This window comes from Catharus ustulatus, chromosome Z (assembly GCF_009819885.2).
Source record: "Catharus ustulatus isolate bCatUst1 chromosome Z, bCatUst1.pri.v2, whole genome shotgun sequence".
NCBI classification, from domain to species: Eukaryota; Metazoa; Chordata; class Aves; order Passeriformes; family Turdidae; genus Catharus; species Catharus ustulatus.
In genome coordinates, this window is record NC_046262.2 from 46839040 (window position 1) to 46864756 (window position 25717).

Genomic DNA, 25717 nt, shown 5'->3' on the forward strand with positions numbered 1-25717 from the left:
GTTGGAAGGATTGATTGAGAGGGCTGTAAACTAGGTTTGAAGGGAAAATGGGATAAGACAGATCACTAAAGATGAGCCCGGGGGAAGCCCGTCAGCATCAGGGTCAAAATTAGTAACACAGCCAAAGCAGATGACCCCAGTAGGGATAGCAAACAGCAGGAACTGGAGGCCATTCTGCAGTAGAAAAGCTGTGACACAAGCCATCATTACAGAAACATGGTAGGATTACTTGTTTGACTGGGGTGCTGCAGTGGATGTTTAGAAGCTCTTCAGAAGGGTCAGACCAGGAAAAGTAGAGATGATAGGAAGGCTCTGTATATGAAGATGTGTTTCAGATGTATAATAAGGAGCGTTACAGCTCAAGGATAGTGATAATAAGTTTGAGTGCTTGTAGGAAAGGACAAGGGAGACATCCTGGTGAGAGTCTCTTACAGACCACTAGACCACGATGAAGAGGTGGATGAAGTATTTTATAGGTATAGGTGGCAGGTTGACATTGCACAATTACCAGTTCTTGCTCTTGTGGCAAATTTTAACTGGCTGGATGTCTGCTGGAAACTCAGCACAGCAGAGAGGAGGCAGCCTAGGAGATTCCTGGAGTGTGTGGAATTTCCTGTCACAGCTGGCAAGGGAGCCTACCAGGACTGAGATTTCACTAGAGTTGCTATTTGCAAATAGACAAGAGATTGGTGAGAGGTGTGGTGGCCAGAATGCCCATCCTGGGCATAATGATAGAGTTTTTAATTCTTGGTAAAGCAAGGAATGGGTCAACAAAACCTCTGCTTTGGACCTCTGGAGGGTACACTTTAGTCTGTTCTGGAATTGGTTCAGCAAGTATGCTGGGAAGTAAAGGGGGCCAGGAAGGTTGGACATAGCTTAAGAAAAAAATCTTACAGATGCAGAATTTCTCTATGTGCTGAGAGATGAGCTGTCAGGGAAGCTTCATCAACAGGAAGTTTTGCTGGAACTTAGGGGGGAAAAAGGGGGTATATGACCATTGGAAGAAAGGGCAGGTAACTAAGGAAGAGTAGAAGGATGTCATTAGGTCATGTAAAGGAAAAAATATGAAAAAAAAAACTCTGCTACAAGTCAATCTGACCACTGCTGTGAAAGAAAATAAAAAGTGTTTTTATAAATATATTAACAACAAAAGGAGGGTCAAGTGAAACCTCCATACTTTTCTGAATGCAGGGGCAACACTGTCACCAAGGATGACAGTGGATGAGGTACTAAATGCCTTCTTTTGCCTTAGTCTGTAAGAGTAAGACCAGTTATTCTCAGGGAAACAAGCCCTTGAGCTGGTAGACAGGGGTGGGTGAGCATATAATGCAAAAGGAATTAGTGATTTGTGAAGCCATTTGGACAGTCACAAGACTATGGGACCAGATGGGATTTACCCAAGAGTAGTGAGGGAGTTGGTGGAAGACCTTGTCAATCTGCTCTCCATTACTTATTTATCATTAGGTGCCAGACCACTGGGGATTAGCTGACATGCTACCCATCCATAAGAGGGGCTGGAAAGTTGATCCAGGGAACTACAGAGCTGTCAGCCTGACCTCGGTGCCTAGGAAAGTTACGAACCAGATTCTATTGAATGTGATCATATAGCATACAGGACCATCAAGGGATCGGGCCCAGACAACAGTGGTTTAAGAAAGTCAAGTCCTGTGTGACCAACCTGATCTCATTTAATGACCAAGTGACCTGCCTGGTGGATGATGGAAAGACTGTGGATGTTGTGTACCTGGACTACAGCAGAGCCTTTGATACTGTCTCCCACAGCATTCTCCTGGAGATACTGGCAGTCCATGGTTTGGGTAAGTGCATTCTTCACTGGGTTAAGAACAGAGCATTGGGGTGAACAGCCTCATGCTAGTGACTGGCTGCATTCAGCTGGTGGCCAGTCACTAGTTATGTTTCCCAGGGCATTTTAATTTTAATACACACATATAAATTTACCCAATGAACGTGCAACTTCCCAATCATGAAGGCAGTGTTTACCAGCTCACTTACCTCCACGGTCCCGTGCAGCGAGATTCTGTCCTCTTCTTAGAGTAATGTCCAACTGGTACATTCCGGGGTCCCCAGGGGGGAAATCTGCATTACTAGTTCCAAATGAATTTGTTCTCTGGGGAGGAAAAAACCAAAAATGCAATAGCTAATGTTACTAAAAGTTTCATGTAAGGCATATGTACATAACATCATCCTACTGAACTAAGAAAAAAGGCGTCATCCCACTCCCCCACTACCCAACTACCCAACATCAAGGAATATGCCCTGTTTCATCAGTGTAACAATTACAAAGATTCCTTAAAAATACACATATATACCAAAAACCCGCAAATCAACCAAAAAACAAAACTGGTTGAAAAAAAATTTTTTGATACAAAGGGGTGGGAAATTGATAGTCTTTAAGGTCCCTTTCAACCCAAACTACTTGATTTTAAGACCTGCAATTTAAATTACATTCATATCTAGTCCTGGCCCACTAAAGCAAAGTAAGTAAGAAAAGCATGAAGATAAACCTTACAGTATTATTTTGACTAGTCATTACCAGTATCCTCAAATCCTGTGTTGATTCAATAGTATAATGTATGCACTGAATAAACATACATTTACTAAAATTTTGTGCTGTACTGCAGTACTTTGCAAGTTATAAGGGTTTTTTTCCACAGAGTTTTGGGGGAAGGTGTGGCAGGGAAATAATAGTAAAGACATCAAATGCATCTGTAGTTCTGTATGCTAGGTAAATATTCTTAGATTAGTTATTTGCATACAATGTGTCCTAAAAAAATACAATAAAGGAAGTCAGAAAGCAAGGAACTCTCCTGACCTTTGGAAAGCATGAACAATAAACACATTTCTCTCCAAAAGACAGAGTATATTTCTTAGTATATATAAGCTTTTGCAAAATAGTTTTTAACACATCTCTCTGTAACTAGAATCCAATTACAGCACGTGCTTGAAACACCACATTTAATTTTAAGGCTACAAAAACTAAAGCAATTATACATTTGCAGTAGATATGAGGACTTCATCTGTTACACACTTTGAACACTATATTTTCATGTGCTTATGCTAGGGACTGAATCTTTTAAGAGCAGTGCAATTAATATTTTATTATGTGATTGTGGGTCCTCTGCAAGAAAAAAAATTGCATGATAGAAATATCTCAGAACATGCACCAAGTGCCACACCATTTCAACAAGAAACAAGTTGTATCTTTTTTTTCCTACTAAGCCCTTTCTTCTTTTTTTATTGAAAGGTATTTCAATATCTGGTTTATTCGTGTTATTTAGAATCATAATTTCAAGCCCAAGTGAATTAACCTTTGCTGCCACATATAAAAAGCTGGCCAAAATGCACACTGGTATGAAACAGCACCCTGTGGCCTGGCCTGCTCCCCAAATACCTGCAGAGCTGGCCTTGGATGCTCTTTCATGTAAAACAGAAAGATATTAGAGGCTCTATCTCCCAGGGTTGGTATTCTGCTTTATTCTTAGGCTTCCATGTGGTCAGAGCGGGAGATGGGGATAAAGAGAGTGAGTCCACACGTGGGCTCAGGGTTTTCTATGGGTCAGGAAAGGGGAGGGGTCAGCCTTGGCTTCAGGCCAATCCCATCGCAGGGGTCAATCCATTGGTCTTGTAGGGGTTACAGGGTTAAAGGGATGTACCATTCTTAAAGCAGTAGGGTATTGGGTTACAACATCTCACCCTTTTTTTGTTTAAAAGAAGAGAGAAAGTTATTCTGGATACAACTTAAGATCTTTCCCACCACTTGGGGTTAGTAGGGGCTTTAGATTGTTTCAGGGTTTTACCATGTGATTTACCATGGCGACAGAGGGCATGAGACCACTAATGGCCTTGAGAGCCAAGTGACGAATGATTCCAAATGCCAGTATTACAAGGAAAAGAATAACAAAGAGTAACAAAATAGTTTTGACTATTGAAGTCCACCACCCCGTGAATCCCCAGCCCTTGAACAGTTCGTTGAACCAGTCTTCAGATTCTTGCTTCACTTGTCTGATCAAGGTTTTCATGTCTCGGAGGGCAGCATGGATGTTAGGAGCTTTCGAGGTCAGGTTCATGCAGCAAAGTCCTTCAAATTCCTGGCACTCATGTCCATGTAGCAGCAGGAGAAAATCTATGGCAGCACGATTTTGGAGTGTGGCCTGCCTGGTAATTTGTTCGTCTTCTAGGAGGGAGCTGATGGTAGTGGATGTCAAATTTGCCTGTTTGACTACCCAACGCTCTAGGTGGCCCAATTCACCCAGAGACTTGGCTGCTGCTGCCCATGGAAGAAACAGGGATACAGCAACTCTTTTGGATTTGGCCCAATGGAAAATTTCAGAGTCACAATCTTTGTCCACATTGTTCGCACTTCTCTTTTGGATTTTATTTACTGATTTGTTTTTATGAGTCCAATCTTTAATTAAGGTTTCATTGGGTGCCAACAGGGACAACCGCCCAAAGGTACATGGTCCTCCTAAAAGCTTAGAGGGAATTCCTGCCCATGCCTGATCTCCACAAATCAAGAACAACCCCTTAGGGAGGCTTTTGGGACTTGTGAGAGATGGGGAGTTTGCTGCAAGGTTACTTAGAACCCCGCACCACTTTTTGGCCGTGAATTCCTCTCTATATTGTATTACATTGTGGAATTCTTTGGTGTCAGAAGGTTTTGGATAAATTACAAGCTGAATGCAGTATTGTGCCGGATAGGAACCTAACAGCTCTAATTCCTGAGGTTCCTGAGCTGCTTTTGGCAAATTGGGCAGCAGTTCCTCCATAGGGTTCTCTTCTGTTTGCTGCCTTTTAGTTTTGTATACTGAAATTGTGTGTATCCCGGGAATTTCATTGTGCATCTCCATTGCAAAGCTGGCTGAATATTCTCCAGCTTCCAAGGGAACTCCTACCAGGCAGGTGGACATAGGATTTTCTGCTGCTGCAGAGGACAGGCATATGTTTTCCTGTTGGAGTGTCTTTGCCAGGGTCACCCAGACGTTTTGACGCGGCTGAGGGACGATCCATGCAGCTGCCTGACTATTTAGTGTTAACAGGATGACAACTTGGATGGGGTTCATCACGAGTTGAGTGGAAGGGAGGTATTCTCTAAAAAGAAAACAAACATTTTAAAACATGTTAAAAGTCTCTGAGTCTGCCGGGAGGTCGTCTTCTGTGTCAGCTCTCTCTCCTCTCCGACGGCGTCTTCTTTTCAAAGCAACTGCGACTTGCTTCTCTTCCTCTTCAGCTGGAGCTGGCTGTTTAGGGACATAAGGCTTCACCCATTTCTGGGGAATCCACCGAGGGCCTGAGGGAGTGGATACGCACGCATAACCACGTCCCCAGGTAACAAGCTCATAGGGACCTTTGGTTTCCCAGGTTTCTGGATCCCTAATCCAAACTGGTGGATGCTCAGACAGCTTGAACTGTTTGTCACTGTTAAAATGACGAACCACAGGAGGATTCATGTTTTCAAATGAACAGTTCAAGAAATTGATAGTGAACAGGGCTTTACACAGCTTCTGCTGTGGAGACATCCACACAGTTGAACTACTCTGTCTAGCCAGAACATGCTTGAGCGTCTGATGTGCACGCTCAATCACAGCTTGGCCTGTGGGGGAGTGGGGGATGCCTGTCTTATGTTCCACTCCCCACTGCTGGACAAATTCCAGGAACTCCTTGGACACATACACTGGGTCATTATCTGTTTTGATTTCCTTAGGGATCCCCAATACTGAAAAAGCTTGCACTAGGTGTTGTTTGGCATGCACAGCTCTTTCTCCTGTGTGGGCAGAGGCATAAACTGCACCTGAATATGTGTCAATGCTTACATGAACATATTTGAGGCGATCAAAACTGGGAATGTGTGTGATGTCTGTCTGCCACACCTCACAGCTGCCAAGGCCTCGGGGGTTAACCCCTGCACCTAGCGATGGCATGGCCTGGAGCTGGCAGCTGGGACAGGTGGCCACAATGGCTTGAGCCTGACTCCGTGTTAGCTTGAACGGACGGATCAGACCTGGCACATTCTGATGGTATTGCTGGTGGCTCAGCTTTGCCTGTTAGAAGATGTCTGGGAGGCGTGCTTGTTCAGCTGGGGTGGCAAGGGAGTCTGCCTGACGATTCCCTTCTGCGATCTCACCTGGCAAATCGGTGTGTGACCTCACATGCATCACATAGAACGGATGTTCTCTATGAGAAATTAGATGGATTAGTTTTGACAGCAACCTGAAAAGCTGCTCATTGTCAACCTCTTTGAGCACTGCCTGCTCCGCCCTGGACACTACTCCCGCTACATAAGCTGAGTCTGTTACCAAGTTGATTGGCTCTGAGAACTTCTCAAAAGCTCTTACCACTGCAGCCAGTTCAGCTACCTGAGGCGAACCCTCCACAAACTCAACATCAGCTTCCCAATGCTGAGTCTGAGGATTTCTCCAAGTCATCACCAACTTGTGGGAAGCCCCAGAAGCATCTGTGAACACTGTGAGAGCTTTGAGTGGTCTCCGACTCCTCTTCTCACGAGGAATGAGGTGGAATTCCTCATTGAACAGCTTGTGAGATGGGGCATGGACTGATATTTGTCCACTGTAGCTGTCCAGAGACAACTGGAGACTGGCATTGCTCTGGCGCAAGTGCTCGAACATCTCCTTTGTCAGCCTCTCAGGAGAGTTCCTTCCCTCCTCGGAGAGTTTGACTGGAAGGTGGATACATGTGAAGTCACAACCTGCCAGCTCATACAGTCTCATCCTTGCCTTACGAATCAGCTGAGCTATGAGTTCTTGTGGCTTTGTGATGGTTTTGGATCTTTGGTGGGAGAGGAAGACCCACTCTATGATTAAGAGCGAATCTCTCTGCCCCTCGATCCACTGGAATATCAAACCGTGTAAGTGTGGCAGTTTTCCCAGAATTATGAATTTGAAAGGCAGTTCAGGCTTGTAGCGATGAGCCTACCTCTCTGCCAGAGCTTTCTGTACCTTTTCGATTGCAGCTTTTGCCTCTGGTGTCAGTTCCCTGGGAGAAATCAGCTCTCTCTCCCCCTTCAATAAATTGAAAAGGGGCTCTAGGTCCTCATTAGTGAGGCCTAGCCAGGGCCTAACCCAATTCAAAGACCCACACAAGGAATGGAGATCTGCTAAGGTCTTTGGGTTACAATTAATGTCCAATTTCTGAGGAACAATGGTCCTTGCAGTGATTTCCAGGCCCAGGTACTTCCAAGGTGGCATCCTTTGGACTTTATCCTCCTGCAATTGAAATCCAGCAGAGGTTAAAACCTTAACCACTAGGTCAAGCGTGTGTTGGAGTATAGAGTCATCGGGGGCACACACAAGCAAGTCATCTACATAATGTAGGATGATAGCTTCCTTTCTCTGAGCACGCACTGGAGACAGCAATGAGGCCACATACCACTGGCATATGAAAGGACTACACTTCATTTCTTGAGGGAGCACTTTCCAGTGGTAGAGCTTCATTGGGGCTTCTCTGTTGATGGTAGGAACAGAGAAGGCAAACCGTGGAGCATCTGCTGGGTGTAAAGGGATTTGAAAGAAACAGTCCTTAATATCTAAAACTGCCAATTTCCAATTTTGAGGGAGCATCGTTGGAGAGGGCATCCCTGGTTGAAGTGATCCCATGTCTGCTATAATTTTGTTTATTTCCCGGAGATCATGTAACAATCTCCATTTGTCTTTCCCTGGTTTCTTAATTACAAATACCGGGGAATTCCAAGGACTTGTAGTTTCTTCTATGTGTCCTTTTGCCAATTGTTCTGCTACAAGCTCCTCCAGCGCCTTAAGTTTTTCTTTACTCATCGACCAGTGAGCTGTCCAGATTGGAGAATCATCTAACCATGTCAATTTGTGGGCAGGGCGCTCCTCAGTGGCCGCCTTTAAAAATCCTGAGAACTTTTGGGAATTACCATTTTCATTCCCCACTGAGACATGGTATCTCTTCCCCACAGGGGGCACTTATAGTCTGTAACAAATAGATGGACACTAGCTATTTTTCCATCTGGCCCCTCAATTTGCACGATGCTTTTTGATATTTTAGCCAATTTGATTCCTCCTATACCTTGGATTTTGCCTGCCACGGGTTGTAATTCCCATTGTGACGGCCATATCCTTTCGGGTATGATCGTCACATCTGCCCCTGTGTCCAGCACCCCCTCCACATGGAGATGGTCTGAACCATGGGTCAGATTGCATGCCACAGAGGGTTTTTCCTCACCCACCACCTCTGCCCAATAGACTTCAGGTGATTTTCCTTCTGCTGTGATTTCCTTTGGAACAGGGATGGCCTGGCGAGGATTTGCCCCTCGTTCAGGTAATAAGGTGGTTGTGAGCAGCGTGCTAAGAGAACGAAACCTGAGACATTTTCCTTCTTGGATAATGGAAGTACAGTAATTTCACGAATACAAGCCGCACCAATTTGACCAAAAGTTTGGTGGAAACCCGGAAGTGCGGCCAATATTCCGGGGCGGCTAATACATTAACAAAATTCTAAAAGCTGCCAACACGGAAGTGAGAGCCCGCGGCAGCCCCAAGCCAAGTTGGAGCCCGGCCGGCCCCGGCAGAGGTGGGAAAGCCTGGCAGAGGCGGGGCCAGCAGTGTGGGGGGCGGGCGGCAGAGCCTGAGCCAGCAGGGCGGGGCAGGGGGGCGGCAGAGCCCGGGCCAGCAGGGCGGGGGAGCCCGGGAGAACTGGGGCTAGCAGTGCAGGGGAGCATGGCAGAAGCAGGAAGCCCGGCGGGTGGGGCTGCCTGGCAGCGGGGGAAGCCCAGCAGAATCGGGGCCAGCAGTGTTGGGGAGCCCGGCAGTGCGGGGGCCTGCAGTGCTGGCCAGGGCGAGGAAACGCGGCGGCGGTGCAGACGGGAGGGGGCGGCCGGCGAGCCTGGCGGTGGCGGCAGCCCTGCCGGCCGGGCGAGCGAACGTGGCGCGGGGCGGCTGGCGAGCCCGGCGGCGGCAGCCCGCCGGCCGGGCGAGCGAACACAGCACGGGGCGGCCGGCGAGCCCGGCGGCGGCAGCCCTGCCGGCAGGGCGAGCGAACACAGCGCGGGGTGGTGCTGACGGGTGAGGGGGGCCAGCGAGCCTGGCAGCGGCGGCGGCGGCGACGGCAGCACCACTCGGTCAGCCCCGCCAAGCCGTGGCGCTGAGCCGGGCCACCCGGCCCCGTCGGCAACCATGAGCGGGCCGAGCCTGCCTGGCCCCGCCCCGAGCCAGTAAACCCCGCTATGCCGTGATCCTGTTACTAATTGGCCAATTTGTGAAAGCTGCGTATGGATTCTCGCGACGAACGAAAGTGTGGCTAATATTCAGGGTGCGGCTTATCTATTGACAAAGACAGCAACATTGTCGAGGCACCGGAAGTGCGGCTTATAATCCGTGTGGCTTGTATTCGTGAAACTACTGTAATTCCATCTCCAAGGGTGTGTGTGCTGTGTCCCCCATAACTAAATACTCACAGCGCAGTTCCAAATGCAACAGCGTCAGGTCCAGTGAAGTGCTTGACAGGTCCACTGTAATTGTTGTCCACTCTGTTGACATAAAACAAACACCTTTAGTGGTCTTAAGATTGAGACGACCAAAAGGCGTCCAACCCTTGCCAATTGAATATTTAACATTAATGCTATCATTAACCCCCACACCATTTGTCCCGTCCTCCCCCTTAGTTTTAAAGAGAGAGGTTTTTTCCCGTGTGGAACCCGCAGTATTTATATCTTTGCGCGTTATGGTATTTATGGTGGGTACGCGCTGTACACCTAGTTTTTTTGTTTGTTGGTCTTCTTCTGTTTCTGGCTGTGTGGGCAGTCCCTTGCATAGTGTCCTGTTTTCTTGCACTGGAAGCAGGTGATGTGCTGCAGCTGCTGTAGAGGTACCGGTTGCTTCCTTGGTCCTGGTGTCATAGCTGTTGCAGATCGTGAGTGTGCTGGTCCTGGATTCCTCTCTGGTGCACTGAACAGTTCTGCTTTTCTGGTGCAGGCTTCTATCATCTGTGCTAAGCTAGGTGGTGGGTCGAGGGAAGACTAAGTATGACCCTGCGACATGCTTCATTAGCGTTTTTCTGAGCCATCTCCTTTAGTAGCTCTGCCTGCACCTTTGGGTCCGAGACTTGTCTCTCCACCTGTGCACGGAGGCGATCCAGGAACTGCAGGAAACTTTCTGAAGGAAACTGTTTAATATTAACATAACTACCTGTAACTTCAGCAGTAGGTAATTGATGGAAAGCTTTTTCTGCTGCTAGAGAGATCTTATCCAAAACAAATTTAGTTAATAAACGTGCCTGTTTATCAGGGTTTTCAAATTGTCCCTCTCCTGTTAGGTGTTCCTGTGTAATATCATTATCATCCTCATCTTTTGCACTTTCTGGGCTTTGTTGTAGTTCCTGCAAAAGTACTCTTAAAGATCTTTTCCAAATACTTTCCCACAATTCGAATTCCGAAGCTGAAAGTAAACATCTGAATAAATCCTTAATATCATTAGGTACCATCTCATGAGAACTAAATGTTGCTCTTAAAAATCCTTTAAACATTTCACTGTGTCTGCCAAATTCTCTTTGAATCTTACAAATTTCCTTTTTATCTTGGTATGGTAGTGGCTGATATGTTCTCCTGCCATTTCTCTTACCCATATAAATGACAGGAGCCACAGACAGTATCTGAGTTTCCAGATCGAGGGTTTTAGGGATGGGCTGTATTCTGGGCTGTGTTATCTGTTGATAATGTGCCTCCACAGAGACAGTGTCCTGAGCGATGGGCGGTGCCGAGGGCCTTATCTCAGAGGGAGGTTGTGTAAAACCTGTAGAACCAGTTCTTCCACACCCACCCCCACCCCCCTCTGTGCTAGCCTGATAGCTTGGGGGAGGGGATGGCAAAGCTCGGGTAGAGGGAGAACAGTCCTGAATACCCAGAGGCGAGGATGAGTTTGGAGAGAGGTCTGAGGGTGTTATCAAGGGAGAAGGAGTATTATGGGAAGAAGAAGAGTTTAATGCCATGTGGCTGGAGCCATTTTGGGTTTTGCCTTCAGCCTCAGTAGTAAAAGACATGTGGCTGTCAGCATGAGTTAGAGAGATAGAGGAGTCAGATTTCTTAGGTGAAGAGGGGATAACACATGCAGAGGGACAGATACAAGAACTGGTTGTCTCTGAAGCAGTTTGCTGTGGCTGCCTGTTATTTCCTGTTTGAAGTAACAGTTTTCTAATTTGCAAAAATATTGGGATGAACATTAAGGCTTTTTTTTTCCCATTTTCGACTTTTAAAGTTAATAAATCTACAATTTCATTCCAAAATAAAACCGAATTCATATCTGCCAAATTAAGATCTGATTTTTCTACAGACAGCCACCTAGCAAACCTATCAAGTTCTCTGTTAGTAATAATCACATTTGCAATTTTTAAAAGTTCTCTAATTTGTGAAGCCACGCTCTGTTGCAAAGTAGATTGCTGTGTACCCATATTTTTCACAGCAATTTACTCTAATATCTCACTACAAAGCACAGTTAAAACATAGTAAGAGAAGACTGCTAGTTGCCGGCTAAACTGGCACCTCCCCCCACAGAGAATCACAGGCTGCAGCAAAAACAGCGCCTCTCTTTGAAATCAGCTGTCTGGCGTGATACTGTACACACGGCAGAAACTGTTTCAAGGCGGCCTTGCTACCCGCACCAGCGTCTCCGGCTGCATACAGCTCCAAAACCCCCAGGGCTGTGCAGCCCAGCCCCCCGTACCTCGATGTTACAGAGGAAGCACCTCAAAATCCCCCTCCCCACGGAGGAAAATTTATACTTCCACTCTGTGCGAAGTACCGAGGAGCTGAAGAACTGTACTTTGTAACTGTTCCTGAAACCGACCACCCTGTTACTGAATGGTTTACCGGTTTCGCCCCCTTAAGCTAGACCTGCTAGAAAGCAAGTTTCGCCCGCAGGGTAGTTGGGCTTCCCGTCGGCTTTTTAACCCTCTAAGGGCACAGCCTCTCACGTGGATTTTAATTAAAAAAAGACCACGTTCCGGGCGCCACCTGAAACAGCACCCTGTGGCCTGGCCTGCTCCCCAAATACCTGCAGAGCTGGCCTTGGATGCTCTTTCATGTAAAACAGAAAGATATTAGAGGCTCTATCTCCCAGGGTTGGTATTCTGCTTTATTCTTAGGCTTCCATGTGGTCAGAGTGGGAGATGGGGATAAAGAGAGTGAGTCCACACGTGGGCTCAGGGTTTTCTATGGGTCAGGAAAGGGGAGGGGTCAGCCTTGGCTTCAGGCCAATCCCATCGCAGGGGTCAATCCATTGGTCTTGTAGGGGTTACAGGGTTAAAGGGATGTACCATTCTTAAAGCAGTAGGGTATTGGGTTACAACACTGGTATGCTCACAGGTTCCACAGCTGTAAAAGCTGCGAAAGAGAGACAAAGACTGTATGGCAGCAAAAAAAAAGCCAACAGAAGAGCTTCTATCAAGTTGCTCCTCTTCCCATCTGCCTCCATATCCTCATTTTGCAGCGAAAGTGTTTGCTGACATTTATTCATTTAAATATATTATAAAATTTTACTTCTGCAGCACTACTTGCAGAGCCTAAGATAGTACAAAAAAGAAAGTAATGCCAAATTTTCTATTTCTCCACTAAACTTATAAACCTATTCTTCAAGGAAGAAACTGTAGCTTCCTTAATAGTTCTGCTACACATTGCCCTCTCCACCTTTCTCCCATGTCATTATCCTCCCTTTTTTTATCACAAATTAGTAACTCTCTTATGTTCTCTTCTGTGAAAAGCAACTACTGAGATCATGCCAAATCCTTCTGGGGTTATCAGTTGTTTCTTACAAACACAAGGGGTCACCTACAAATAACGAAATGCTAGTGCAGGAATTCAGACTCTAAGTTTTTTGAGGCCCAAAGGAAGTAATTTCACGATTATAAGTTGCACCATTTTGACTAAAATTTTGGTTCGCACCCAAAGTGCGGCTTATAATCAGGTGCGGCTTATATATGGACAAAGAACAAAAAGTTGTTGTTTCAGTTTGAAGGACAGGTGTCTGCTGAGAAAGGCAGGAACTTCTCTTTGAAATGGAGAATGCAAATCCCCTGCCTCCAAATTACTATGAATTTGAAATCAAGGGGCTTTCAGGTAAAGATATGGGAATTAGGAATAACGGTTCTTTACTAGGGAAATTAAAATAGAAATACAGTACTACAAAGAAACAAACTCCAAACCCTGACAAAGTCAGTGTACAACCTGACACCCGTCAGGCAGGGTGTTGGTAGCAGTCCCATTAAATGGTGGCTGCATCCTCCTGCAGTGACAGATGTGACTCAGTCAAAGCAGTGCTCCTGTAGAAGGTGATGTGGAGAAATCCAGTATTCCTCTGGAGTCCAGTGGAGAAAGGGGCTCCCTTAGTGTCCCAAAACCTCTGTTTTTATCTTGGTAAGAAATGTTGGGCTCTTCCACCTGGCTGGAGCAACTTCCAATGGGATGAAGTAATTTTATCAGTCCCACAGTGGGACTCAATGGGCCATTAGCAGAAAATTACTCCCTGGAGGTAGGATTGGTTGTGAAAAGATAAAGAACAATGCCCCGCCTGGTTTCAATGGATGGCCCATTAGCCGAATATCTGTCGTTGAGATAAGGATCACCGCCCCCACCTTCAACAGATTGTGATAGAATAGATACCTTATATCACACTCTGTATTGTAATGTGCAGCTTATAATCAGGTGTGGCTTATGTATGGACAAAGAATGAAAAGCTGCCAACACCCGGAAGTGTGGCTTATACTCAGTGCAGCTTATAATTGTGAAATTACTGTAATTTTCTTACTTTTGCACTTCTTTTCATCCTTAGGAGTATATTGCTTCAACCTGTTTCTATGGGATTGTGTAACAGTTTTTGATGAAACCAGTAAATATTTATGTCAATTCGAGTTCCAGGAGAAATCAATACTGAGTGAACACTTCCTTTTACCAAGAAATAAAAAAAACCAGTCAGTGTGCAAGTACCCACCAATACTGCTTGTGATTGTACACATACGCAAAGATGTAACCCCCTCAGAGGAACAGGACAATAGATTGTATTGATGAATTCAGAACACACAATGCACTCAAACACTTAATACTGGGCAAAGTAAATCATCCTTGGCCGGTACCACATGGAACAGGGTGATTGGTATTGGATATGTGGGAATAAAGCCCATGGAAGTATTGTCTCTACACTGGAAAGACATTTATATTTTCGAAGTCTTAGTCCCTAACAAAACAATAATTTATAAAGACCAGGTGCCCTCAGGACTATGAGTACAAAATGAACCTTAAATGCCAGAACTGAGCAACCAACTAAATTTTATAGTTTTGTAGGGTGGTTTTTACCCTGGCTAAGAGTAAGTGAATTAGGAAAGACAATAGTGGACTTTTTTGCTACCATAAAAATATATATAGAAAATCATAAAATAGATGTCATTTCTGCATTGCAGAAAGAAGTTAACAGCTTGTCACAAGTCACTTTACAAATACAAATGGTACTAGACCTCTTGGCATCACTAAGAGAAGTATGCACTGTCACTAACACCAGTTGCTCTGTATATATTGGTCAAAGTGGTAGAGTGTCTACAGATGTCCAAGAAATCTGGAAAAAACCACAAATTTGACAACACATAGCTCAAGATGACTCCTCTGGGGGATCTGAAGAAGTCTGGATCAAACTTACTTCATGGTTACCCAGTTGGACTTGGACAAACCCTGTTTGTAATTGTCACCATAATAACTGGTGTGTGTGTTTTAGCTTGCATCGTGATTCAGCTGTTTTAATTCATACACTATAAAATGGAATACAGATATTAATAGACTAGTTCCCTTAAAGAATTTAGTCTCAAGAAAAAGGGAGACTTGACAAGAACAGTAGAACAGAACAGCATTTTTTACTCTCATAAGGACAGTCACACAGAACAGCACAGACTTGGAGAAATAAAGGATGTAACTTAGGCAAACAGGAGTTGTGCAAAATGCTAGCAGGATGCCAGCTTAGTTCTACAAGCCTGACAAAGCAGAAGTTGCAGAAAACAACAATAGTGCGCTAACTCAAAAGCTGGGGTTGAGGAAAAGCCTCCTAAAAAGGACACTGGTCACTGAAGACTACCAAAGAAGACCTGAGAAGGACCATATAAGGACTTTGACTTAAGGGGAATGACTATGTAAAATAAAGTAATACACATACATTGAGTAAGGGGGGATAGCTAATGAACATGTATTATGATAAATTCTCTGTTTACCTGACGTTAGGGGCACTTGATTACAGGAAGGATCCTCTGAATGACCAGCAGCCTACTGGTCACTCAGAGGATGAATGCCTGAATTTTAATACTCAAAATTGTGTTAGAAAAAAATGTGTTTCTATCTAGCCAATTTTGGTACCAATAATGAACCACTTTACCTCGTCCAAACACTGGAATAGGTTGCCCAGGGAGTGTTCCTGAGGACACCTGAAACCTGCTCTGACATTGTCCCAAGCAATTGCTCTTAGAGCAAGAGGTTTGACTGGTCTGTCTCCAGAACTCCCTGCAAACCTCATGTCACAGTAAATAAAATATATCCTGATGTTAGCTGCCTTTCCTTGATGCATTGTTCTGCCTTGCACTTCTGGTTGCCCTGATATGGTAGCGCTACAGTTGGCATTCAGAACTATCATCCTCTCCACCCCTTAAGAGAAGAGCATGTCCAAGATACCAAGACACACTTAAACCCTGAATTTTTCAAAATTTATGCTGCAGTGCTCACAAAAGTTGTAAATGTTCTTTGCACGTTTTATTCTTTCTCTGTGAAGAAACCCATTACTTTCAAAGGCACATCATGCTTACTGCGTATGACTCAGCAAACATGAAGCTGCCTTCTACATGCACTTGTAGAAAGCAAGTTACCTGCACTCTCAAAAATCCCAAATATGATCTTTTCCAAAAATGAAAAAAGCATAACAAATTCAAGTCATCATGAAACAAATTAGATCTGACTTTCAGAAGAATTACTACACAATTATTCAGTTTCCATGACAAGGAAAAAAACTGAACAGTTCTATGCCATTTTGGTTTTTAGAAGATTACTGAAACTTACATGGTTTGCCTGAGTACATTTTTGCAAGCACACGTGCACTCACGAACACATGATGCCTTCACAAAATAAAAGGTGAAATAGAAGCAATCTCTAAGGGGATGAAAGTAAGACTGAAAATACAAAAAAATGTAATTTTTTCCCACCAAAAAGCCAGACTCCAATTTCCTAAAATTATTTAATTGTTAGGCTTTAAAATCATATCTGAATTTCCTTTTTCCTGTTTTTCCAAAGACTAAGTCTCAAACAGACGCAGCGTTATTCTAATTTTTGGCAGCTAGCCTTTCCGTCACCTCTAGAAAAACTTGTACTATCACACACAAAAAAATTCTCCGACTTGCCTGAAGAGTGCAGAATTACACAGCAAGTGATATCAAACATGGTAGATGAAAGATAATTCAATTAGGAACCAGAGAGATGTGTCATATCCTAACCAAAGATGATCTTTGAACAATTAGCTATCTCCATCCCAAAATGAGATAAATACCTGAAGTCAACATAAATATCACACACATCATTCACTTGAAAACAAAAATCTCCAGTCATTGTATTGATCTGAAATTATCCATGTTTTCCCAAGAGAAAGCAACCTTAAAATATTTCTACCTTAATTTTCCATATTCTTTATCCTAATTATTTCTATAAATACATATAAACACATTTTACGTGATCTGGGCTATCCAGAAGTAGTTTTTTATTTAAATCCTATAACAAAGTTGTATTTTACATTTTAGGAAGTCTATCAGAACATGGTATTTTAATTATTTTGAGTTAATTTTAAAGTAAATACAGCAACAGCATCATTACCGGTAAAACACTAAACTACTTCTAAGATTAACTTCCCTAGTGCTTTGTGTCTCATAAAGATATCTTCAAATCTGAGTTAGCCTTCTGAACTGCCAACTATTCAGCAATACTGCTCACCTGCATCTGGTAGCAACAGCTTTGCACAACTATCATTTGACTATTGTTGCAAACTGCAGCTACTCAGAATGAAAGTAACATAAATCTTGCTTCAATTTAGCTTTAAACTTTGAATATCAAAAGTGTAATGTCTTTCCTTAAAATCTCTATGTATCTTGTACATTTCAGCTTTATAGATTCAGAAAACACACAGCAGATCAGAGCCAAATGGGCAAGCCACTTCTTCCAGTAGTTCATATTTCAAAAATTTAAATAACTGATGTAATAAGCATCACTAATGACTCTAATGAAACATCAAATCTTCCCTCAACAGCATCTTGATGGAAACAAGAAGGATTTGGTAGAACTAATTGCCTCATAGTGCATAGCAGTGAACCTGTACAATAATCTTGGTCAGTCTCACATATTTTTGCAATTTTATATATGTTTATAATTTTAAAACGGTGGTGTTAAATATCCTTCTGGCATTCACTTCAAAGCAAAAAAAAAAAAATAAATAAAATAGTAACCATGATTTTTAAAAAAATCATCCTGAAAGAAAACAAAACTTGTATCAGAATCACTCTCCTCAGGAAGATGCTATGGTTTTGGAAGGATCTGCATAGCTTTTGTGGTTTCACATACTAGATACTGCACATACCCATCTCATTTAATCCCTCTGGGCCTCATATTTGACCACTGGAAGCAGCATAGCAATTCTCCCTTACTTTGCAGATGAAAGGCAGAGCGCTCAAATTATTGCTGTGAGATGGTTCACAAAAGGAATAGTAGTATTTGCAATCTCCCTGACTGCTGCTCTGGAAAACAATTACAGTAATTTCACGAATACAAGCGGCACTGAGTATAAGCCGCATTGCCAGGTGTTGGCAAATATTTCGTTCTTTGTCCATAAATAAGCCGCACCTGAGTATAAGCCATTCTGTCGTTCGCAGCGAGGACCCGCATGCAACAAAGTTGCCAAATACTAACAGAATCGTGGCAGGGCAGGGTTTACTGGCTCAGCTCAGGCCATGAGGGCTCGGGGCTGCCGACAGGGCTGGGTGGTCCAGCTTGGCGCTGGCGCTCGGCGGGGCCGCTCAGGGCCAGCTGCAGCCACCGCTGGGCTCGCTCGCCCTGGCCCGGCGCTGCCCCGTGGTGGCAGGGGAGGCACAGAGCCCACCAGCACCTGCGGTGGCAATGGGAGGCGGGAATGAAGCCTGCCTGCTCCTGCGGCGGTGGCATGCGGGGGCAGGAGCCCCCCAAGATGTGGGGCCAGCAGCACGGAGCCCCCCGCCTTCCCTCGAGCTGCGGGGCCAGCAGGAGAGAGCTACCCCGCCTTCCCCACCCCCTGTGCTGCCTGCACGGAGCAGCTCCACCCGCCGCGCAACAGAGTATCAATTTGTAACAACCGCGTAAATACAGGGTTTTACTGGCAGGAGCTCGACTTTGCAGTTTGCACTGACTTGGTTTGCACTCCCAGGGTTGAAAATGTCAGAAAATTATTCACATATTGGCTGCACCTGAATATTAGCCGCATTCCCGGTATGGGAGCAAAATTTTGGTCAAAACAGTGCGGCTTGTATTTGTGAAATTACTGTAAACAGCATATAATGATTGTGTGACACTGAGAAGGTGTGATTAAAAGTACATTTTCTGCTGAAGTTCACAAAATAAAAACATTTCTGCAGAATCCACGTGCACATTTCAGGCAGAATACTTCACTTCAGAAACAATCACCTGAAAAAATCATTATTAATGTCAAGAAACAACAAACTGTTTAAATACACCTCAATCTATTCATTTGAGTAAAACATTGTATATTCAACTGAAAGATTGGAACAATTTATTTCAGTTGTTCCACTTACATGCCGGTGGTGTTATTTTTCTTCAGAAAACTATCCTCATGAATAGCATTCAGTTTCCCAAAGTTTGCTGCATCATTCAAATGAAAAATACCATCTCAAGAGCTTCACAATGTTACTTCCTGATTTAACATTCTAAATTAATATGGAATCAATGAGATAGGTCTTGCTAGCATTGGTACGGTAAGAGGAAAATAGTTTTTAGCTGATTAGAAAAAGCAATTTTAACACTGCAATGTTTGATTAGAAGTATACAAGCACACTACATTAAATATTAAAAAGATATGTACTATTTCTTTCAACTCAAGAATGGTTTAATGGGATAGAATTTTTTTTTTTTTTCAGTTTCACAGAATGCAGAGATTGTAGGTGCTGGTGTACTCTTCTTCTCATCACAGACAAATTTATCAGCACCAGGGCTGCTCTGTGTGCAGCAGAGCAATCTTTTAGGCTGCACAGCCACAGGTAGAAAATATCACCAAACCAGCCCTCCTTCTTTCCTTCCTTCAATTCATTCCAAGAGATAGACTGGTAAGAAAAATCATCAGTGACAAGAGTTAACTAGAAATAATGGCACCAAAACTATGACACATCTTGTGAATAATTGATGTTAACTTGCTAAAGCAAATTTCCCTATATCTTGATCAATACCTCTGGCTTCTCTCTGCCTAATGACAGCATATTCATTCTCTTCTAAACAGTTTTTAACTCAAAAATTTACCTTGGTTTTTCAATAAAGATGACTGCTTTTGATACTGACCTGTTTGCTATTTGATTTAGACTGCATTGTGTTTGAGACTCCACTATTAATTTTAAGACACAGTGCTTTAAACTTTTGGGGATAACTGATAAGTAGTACTCCATAAATCAGTAAGTTTTGTCAACTAGAAACATCAACTTATATGTAAATTTTTGTTTGTTTGTTTTTTAATTTAGCAAAAGATAGCATTTATGGCAATTCAATACTGGTGGAATAATTTTAAAACTTAATATACTGAAATTACCCTTATTTTTAATTCCATACAATTTTTCCTGTGATCAGTACACATGTACTAAACTCTGAAGAGTCATCCTGGAATCACCTCTGACATTTACCACTGTCCTGGGGTGATGTTATGGTGGCTTGTATCCCCAATCGTGTGTCCTGTTTAAGCGAAAGTTTGTTTAGTCTTCTTATCAGTTGGCTCCCCTCCCCCATGTCTGTGCTTAGGAGGCTTGCTCTGCTGGCTCGGGCTTGCTGCTGCTGCTGCTGCTGCTGCTGCTGCTGCTGCTGCTGCTGCTGCTGCTGCTGCTGCTGCTGCTGCTGCTGCTGCTGCTGCTTTTGCTTGCTTTTGCTAGCTTTAGTTTGTTTTTGTTTATTAGTTAGGCAGTCCAATCTCTTTCTGTGGACTGTTATTTGTTCTTTTCCCCTTTTCCTTTCTGTATACTTTCTGAACCTGTTTGGACCGGACTTGGATCACCGAGGAACACCGGGACCCTGCAAACTGAGAACTGCAGCAGTCATCCCAGCGCCGGAGACTGACACTACCCACAGGAGAGATTTTCCTGAGTTTGTCACCCTCCTACACCGGTGAAAAAGTTTTTTGTCATCCGGGCTTGTTAATTTTCCTGTCTTGTGTTGGGAGTGTTTTGTTTAATTAATAAACAGGTTTTTTTCCACTTTTATTCCTCTGAGGAAATTCTTCCCAAACCCGGTGGTGGGGGAGGAGTCTTGGGGGGTTGGTTTGTTTGTTTTTTAAAATTTACCCTAAACTAGGACAACCACACTATGAGAAAGTGAAACTAACAGCGACTGTATGCCTCCACTGCTCGAAGAAAGAGAGCAGATAAATAGAACCTATAGAAAAAGCTGTCGCCACAGCAAATTTCTGCTTTCAGTTCAGACGGAAATGTAGTTCTTATTGTTTCTATCAGACGTAATCTTTTAACAGTTTCATGTAATTTAATGTGTAAGCAGTTTACAAAAGAGACAATGTTGGTAATGCAACAGCACATTAATTCTGAAGACAAAATTTATTTTTGCTCAAACTAGAAAGTATGTATCCTACACCAAAATTCACACTGCAAGATACACATTCTAGAAAGAGTCACCATGTCCCAGATCACTCAAAACGAAAGCATATTGAAAAATCTTTTTCATCAAAAAAAAGAGTACCTGTTCCTTTAAAACACTGCTGAATTATGCAAATACAAATTGCATTTAAAACATCAGTCTAAAGAGGGCAGTGATAAAAGCTAATGGAATGCTACTTATTATCCTTTCAAGATTAAATTTACTTATCCTCAATTAGGAATTTAGTTTCATTGCTCAGGCATAGTGGATGATGATACAGTATTTATTCTCAACTCCCGGAATGATTCCTTCAGCCCCTCCCACATGCACTTAAACCTATTCTAGAGTTCATTACAAAATCAGTTCCATTCATGTTTGTGAGACAACCAAATAGATCTCTCAGTGATTTTGGTTGCACTACTGCCTTGCTGTATAAACCAGGCAATCTGCTCAGTATGCCTACAGCCAGTGCAATACCATACAAAAGCCCCCCGCCAGCTGTGAGCACCATGATTCCAAAATCATGAGTTCAGAACTCAGCACAGATTAACAACTCATGCTAATACACATAGAAAAGTTTCTCAGGCCTAAAAATTGTATTTTTTTACATTGTTCTTTGATGATCTCTAAAACCATAATGACATGTAATGGGAGGAACTAATCCAGGACAATACTTTCATTTTTTTACATTCCCCACGAAGACATTCTTGGGACGCACAGTCATCATGCAGACTTGTTTAATATTTCTTTTCTTTGCACAAGCACGATAAGGCAATCTCATCAGCTGAAAGATCTGGCAACATTTCTGGCAGAATTCACATCCCATTTCCTTGGGGTTTTTTTCTTCCTACCCTCCAGCTTGGAATACTTACAACATACTTAATGTTTTTCTTGTAATTTCCTTTGGGCAGATCTCTTCTGTGTATTTCTTCTCCCTACTCTAATATCTCTCCTGTCATAAAAATTCTTGGCAGAAGTGGTCTATTTTGATAGCAGCATGACAGACATGCTACCACAGCTCTTTAGATTTATTTCAACTATTGTATGGAAATTACAGCTTTCTTCCTGTAATTGAAGAGCTAACTTTTTGCAGGTGGATTTGACAGTCAGACCCATAGGTTCCTCTGGCAGCATAAGTCACAGAATTTTGCCCTCAAGACCTGAAAAGATCAGTCTACCCTTTAGTAACATAAGTGGAAACCACAGTTAACATGCAACGACACAAACTCAGACTAAGTACTTACTCTTTCCATAATAAGAAGAACATATTTTATTTGAAATCTGTTTCTGTTCCTGTCACCTACAACATGTATCTCAACACAGCTATGTAAAATACGTAGAGATAAACAATAAAGAGCTGTTTAAATGCTTATAGGAATGGTAATCCTGGTAAAGAATAAACCCTTATGTAAGCACTTTATAGAATTTATTGATTTTATTATATTGCCCCAACTGAGAAATTATCTTACTGGAAATTCTAGTTCTATAAACACAGTCTTGAACATCAGTGATTCTCCCTTTTAAAACTCACAATTTTGAAATGCATCAATAAACACTTTCTAAACTTTCTGCAACTCCAAGTGTGTGATGCATGAAGATGGGATGCAGGTCCCAAAAATGACAGGATGCAAACCTATGTAAAAGATATGTACACACTTGCACTTCTGACAATTTCTTCTTTCAAATAATCACAATCTTTGTGAACTCAGGACCCATTAAAGATATCACAGAAGAGAATTTTGTACAAAGTCTTACATTTTACCAGATCTGAAAAACAAGTAAGGATATTGAAATAAGTATGTAAATGAGAGACTATCCACTCACAGTTACATACTTAGGTTCTAAGGGCGTTACTGTTAAGGAATATATCAGATGTAAAAAGCTCAGTTTGAAAGAAAGCTGGAATTTCAAGCTATAGACTGAGATGCAGGTTGAGCTTTGGATGGGAGCCAAGGGAGACAAGAAGCCATGAACTGCCAACCCTCTACATAACAAAGGGCCGAAACCTGGTGGGCAGGTGAATGCACACAGGGACAGAGTAGGAGCCAAAAACTCACAAGCACTTGGACTGTGAGTGTGTAAAAGCCCAGAGATTCCTTTGTTCACACTTCTCCAAGACGCTTGAGCCGACCCTGTGTTACTGTCAATAATGGCTTTACATACCAGAGATATGAATTCCATCCTCCTATGGGAAACCTGGAGTTGAACCAAGAAGGAAACCTGGTGTGACTGCATGTGAGTGGAATGTATGGAGGGAGCCAAGCAAGACTCCAGTCACCTCACTGGAGCAGACCGCTGTGAGAGGGCTCGGTCCCAGCAGCTGAAATCTCCAGCACTGGGAGTGTGGCTGTCAGATATTCCTGTGAATGGTCGGAGTGGAAGTTCTCTTACTGGCTGTCACCCTACTAAGTGCATGTGGACTTTTAATAAAAAGCTCTGTGAAGAACAGAACTATCTTGGTTTACATTTGCAGTGCTGATGCAATGTACTTGCTGAAGACACTAATTTGGTGTAAGTAGACTCCTGAGAACTGAGACTGGTTCACACCTCTTACTTTAACCACCAAAAATGTATAGTGTGCTACCTTCACAGGCACACAATATGTGTTTGTGCATGTCATCTTGTAGAATACATCATGCTCATCACAAAAACTGTTTATAAACACAGTATGTGTTTGTGCATGTCACCTTGTAGAATACATCATGCTCATCACAAAAACTGTTTATAAACTTCAACCAGTTCTGGAAACACAGCTGTTTTAACAAACACCTCAGAGAGCAGAAATATCTCCTTCACCAAGGTGTACCTTTGCATCCCTTGACTTTATAAAGAGGGTTATACTTTGACCCTTATTCTAAAGCTGTCTTCTTCTATACATTAAAGACATGACTACCATGAGAACACTTCAGTTAACCTTCATGACACACCTTTCATAATAACCATAATAAAGAGGATGAAAGCAGGAACATAGCCACTAAACAAAAAGGGACAAAAAATTGTTAGAAGTAATACAAAATTCATAAAGATAGTTCCACTAAATCTTCCACTAAATCAATCTGCCACCAGATCTTAATCTTTCTGTTAAAGTGGAACATTCCGTGCAATTTTGAGTGCAATTTTGACCACAGAAGGCCATTACAGACAGCACTGTATTGCATAGTGGTAAGGAAGGAGACAGAGGAGGCTCTTCCTTTGGATGTGGCAATTTATCTGTTTCGAAGGAAGTACAAGAGGTGTTCACTTCAGACACAGCATGGATTTGTAAATTCTAAGGACTCCTGTTTGACATTCAGCTCCTCTGCCTGCAGAGGTGCAGGATGCTTAGTTTCTCTCAAGGAAGTTATTAACAATGACATGCTAATATTAACAAGTAGGTTAATACTAATTATTAAGTATCTTGCTACAGTCACCTGTAGCACTCTGTATGTGTGCCAAAATGCGCCACACAGAACTGTTTTTTATGGTATTAGGTAGGTATTCATGGAATTTGCTGTAAATACTCTTAGGACACTTTCAGTGATACAGTGATACAGATCTGTGTGTGCTGTTTAATTGTTTTTAAAGCAATTTTTATTTTTTTTAAAACTCCATAATCAGAATTATTAATCTTTCATCTATCACATTTCAAGTTTTAGGGACCATAGGAACAATGTATGCGCAAAAACATAAAACCAATCCACCATTAAAATCTGTTTTCTATACTAAGTCTTCTTCCCAAAGAAGGGAATAGGCATTTTCTCATTTTAGTAGCTTGCATTCTATTTATTTTCAAATAATTTCTCCAAGATTACCTGTTGTGGTTTTTTGTTTATTTGTTTGTTCTTGCCTTGGTGTTGGGGGTTTTGCATGTTTGTTGTTCGGGGGGTTTTTTGTTGGGGTTATTTTGGTGGAGGGGTGTTGTGAGAGGAGGAAGGAGGCGGGGTATTAATTTCCATAATGATTTCTTTAAAACACTCAGACTGTAGAATTTATTCTGAGCTCTGGAGAAAGACTGGACCCAAGAGGTTTCAATAATTGAACAGACTAAGCAAAGCTTTGATTTACTACAATAGCCATTTCCCAGTCTGGAAACCAGAAGAGGAGCTCCTTTTTCTATTAATGCAAAAATACATTTACAAAGAAACTTTACCCAGGCTTCTTCAAAAATTTATGCTAGATTTAGGACATCTCTACAAATACAAATATTGAAGGCAAACTGTTGAAGACAGCAAATATCAACTATACTAAATAGTTGCTTCAGTGTTTTTCAAAGCACAGCAATTGCAAAGTACAGCATGCTTTTATTCACTGGAACACCACAGACTTTTCAGGAAGAGAGACTGCAAATCCTCTTCATCTCCTCTAGTGATATAAAGCACCTTGGAAAAGAGTAATTTTAACATTTTAGGAGCACATTTTAACTTGTTCTTTTAGGTACAAAAGCATACAATTTGTACAAACATTTAAGTTTCAAGACTTATCTTTTTGCTTAAATGGGTCCAAAGCTTATCACACTAATAATAATTTTTAAAAAGTCTTTTAAACATGTAACTGCATGTATTTAATTTTTCTTGAAAAGAACTTAGTTATATTTAGAAAGAAAACTTTCCTCTCTAACCATCATCTCTCTTCATGCTCTAATTAGTCAAGTAATTTAGCAAAAAAGACTTCGAATACCTCAAATACCTCAAAGGTAGTTTGTTTTGTGGTCAAACTGCGAGCCTAAATTTGCACTTGCAAATAGAAGATTTTATTTAAGAAATAGGTGAAACAGCAGAATTCTCGCTACAATTAGCTTATTAAACAAAATAAGACTTCGGTTACCTACAACACTGTGGAGAGCTCTGTGGA

The 25717-nt window shown here is 42.5% G+C and overlaps 1 protein-coding gene across 5 annotated transcripts in view; it reads right to left on the reverse strand.

The window, feature by feature from the left end:
- The window catches only part of MCTP1 (multiple C2 and transmembrane domain containing 1), a 238027-nt gene that overhangs the window by 168109 nt on the left and 44201 nt on the right, over window positions 1-25717 (reverse strand). For 4 of the 5 annotated variants that reach the window (XM_033084913.2, XM_033084915.2, XM_033084917.2 and 1 more), the window contains exon 2: window positions 2014-2128. In XM_033084913.2, the coding sequence (XP_032940804.1) occupies window positions 2014-2128 (115 nt within the window). Of the gene's footprint in view, window positions 1-2013; window positions 2129-9454; window positions 9591-25717 lie in introns of those variants that run through there. The other variant, XM_033084914.2, reaches the window with a different exon arrangement.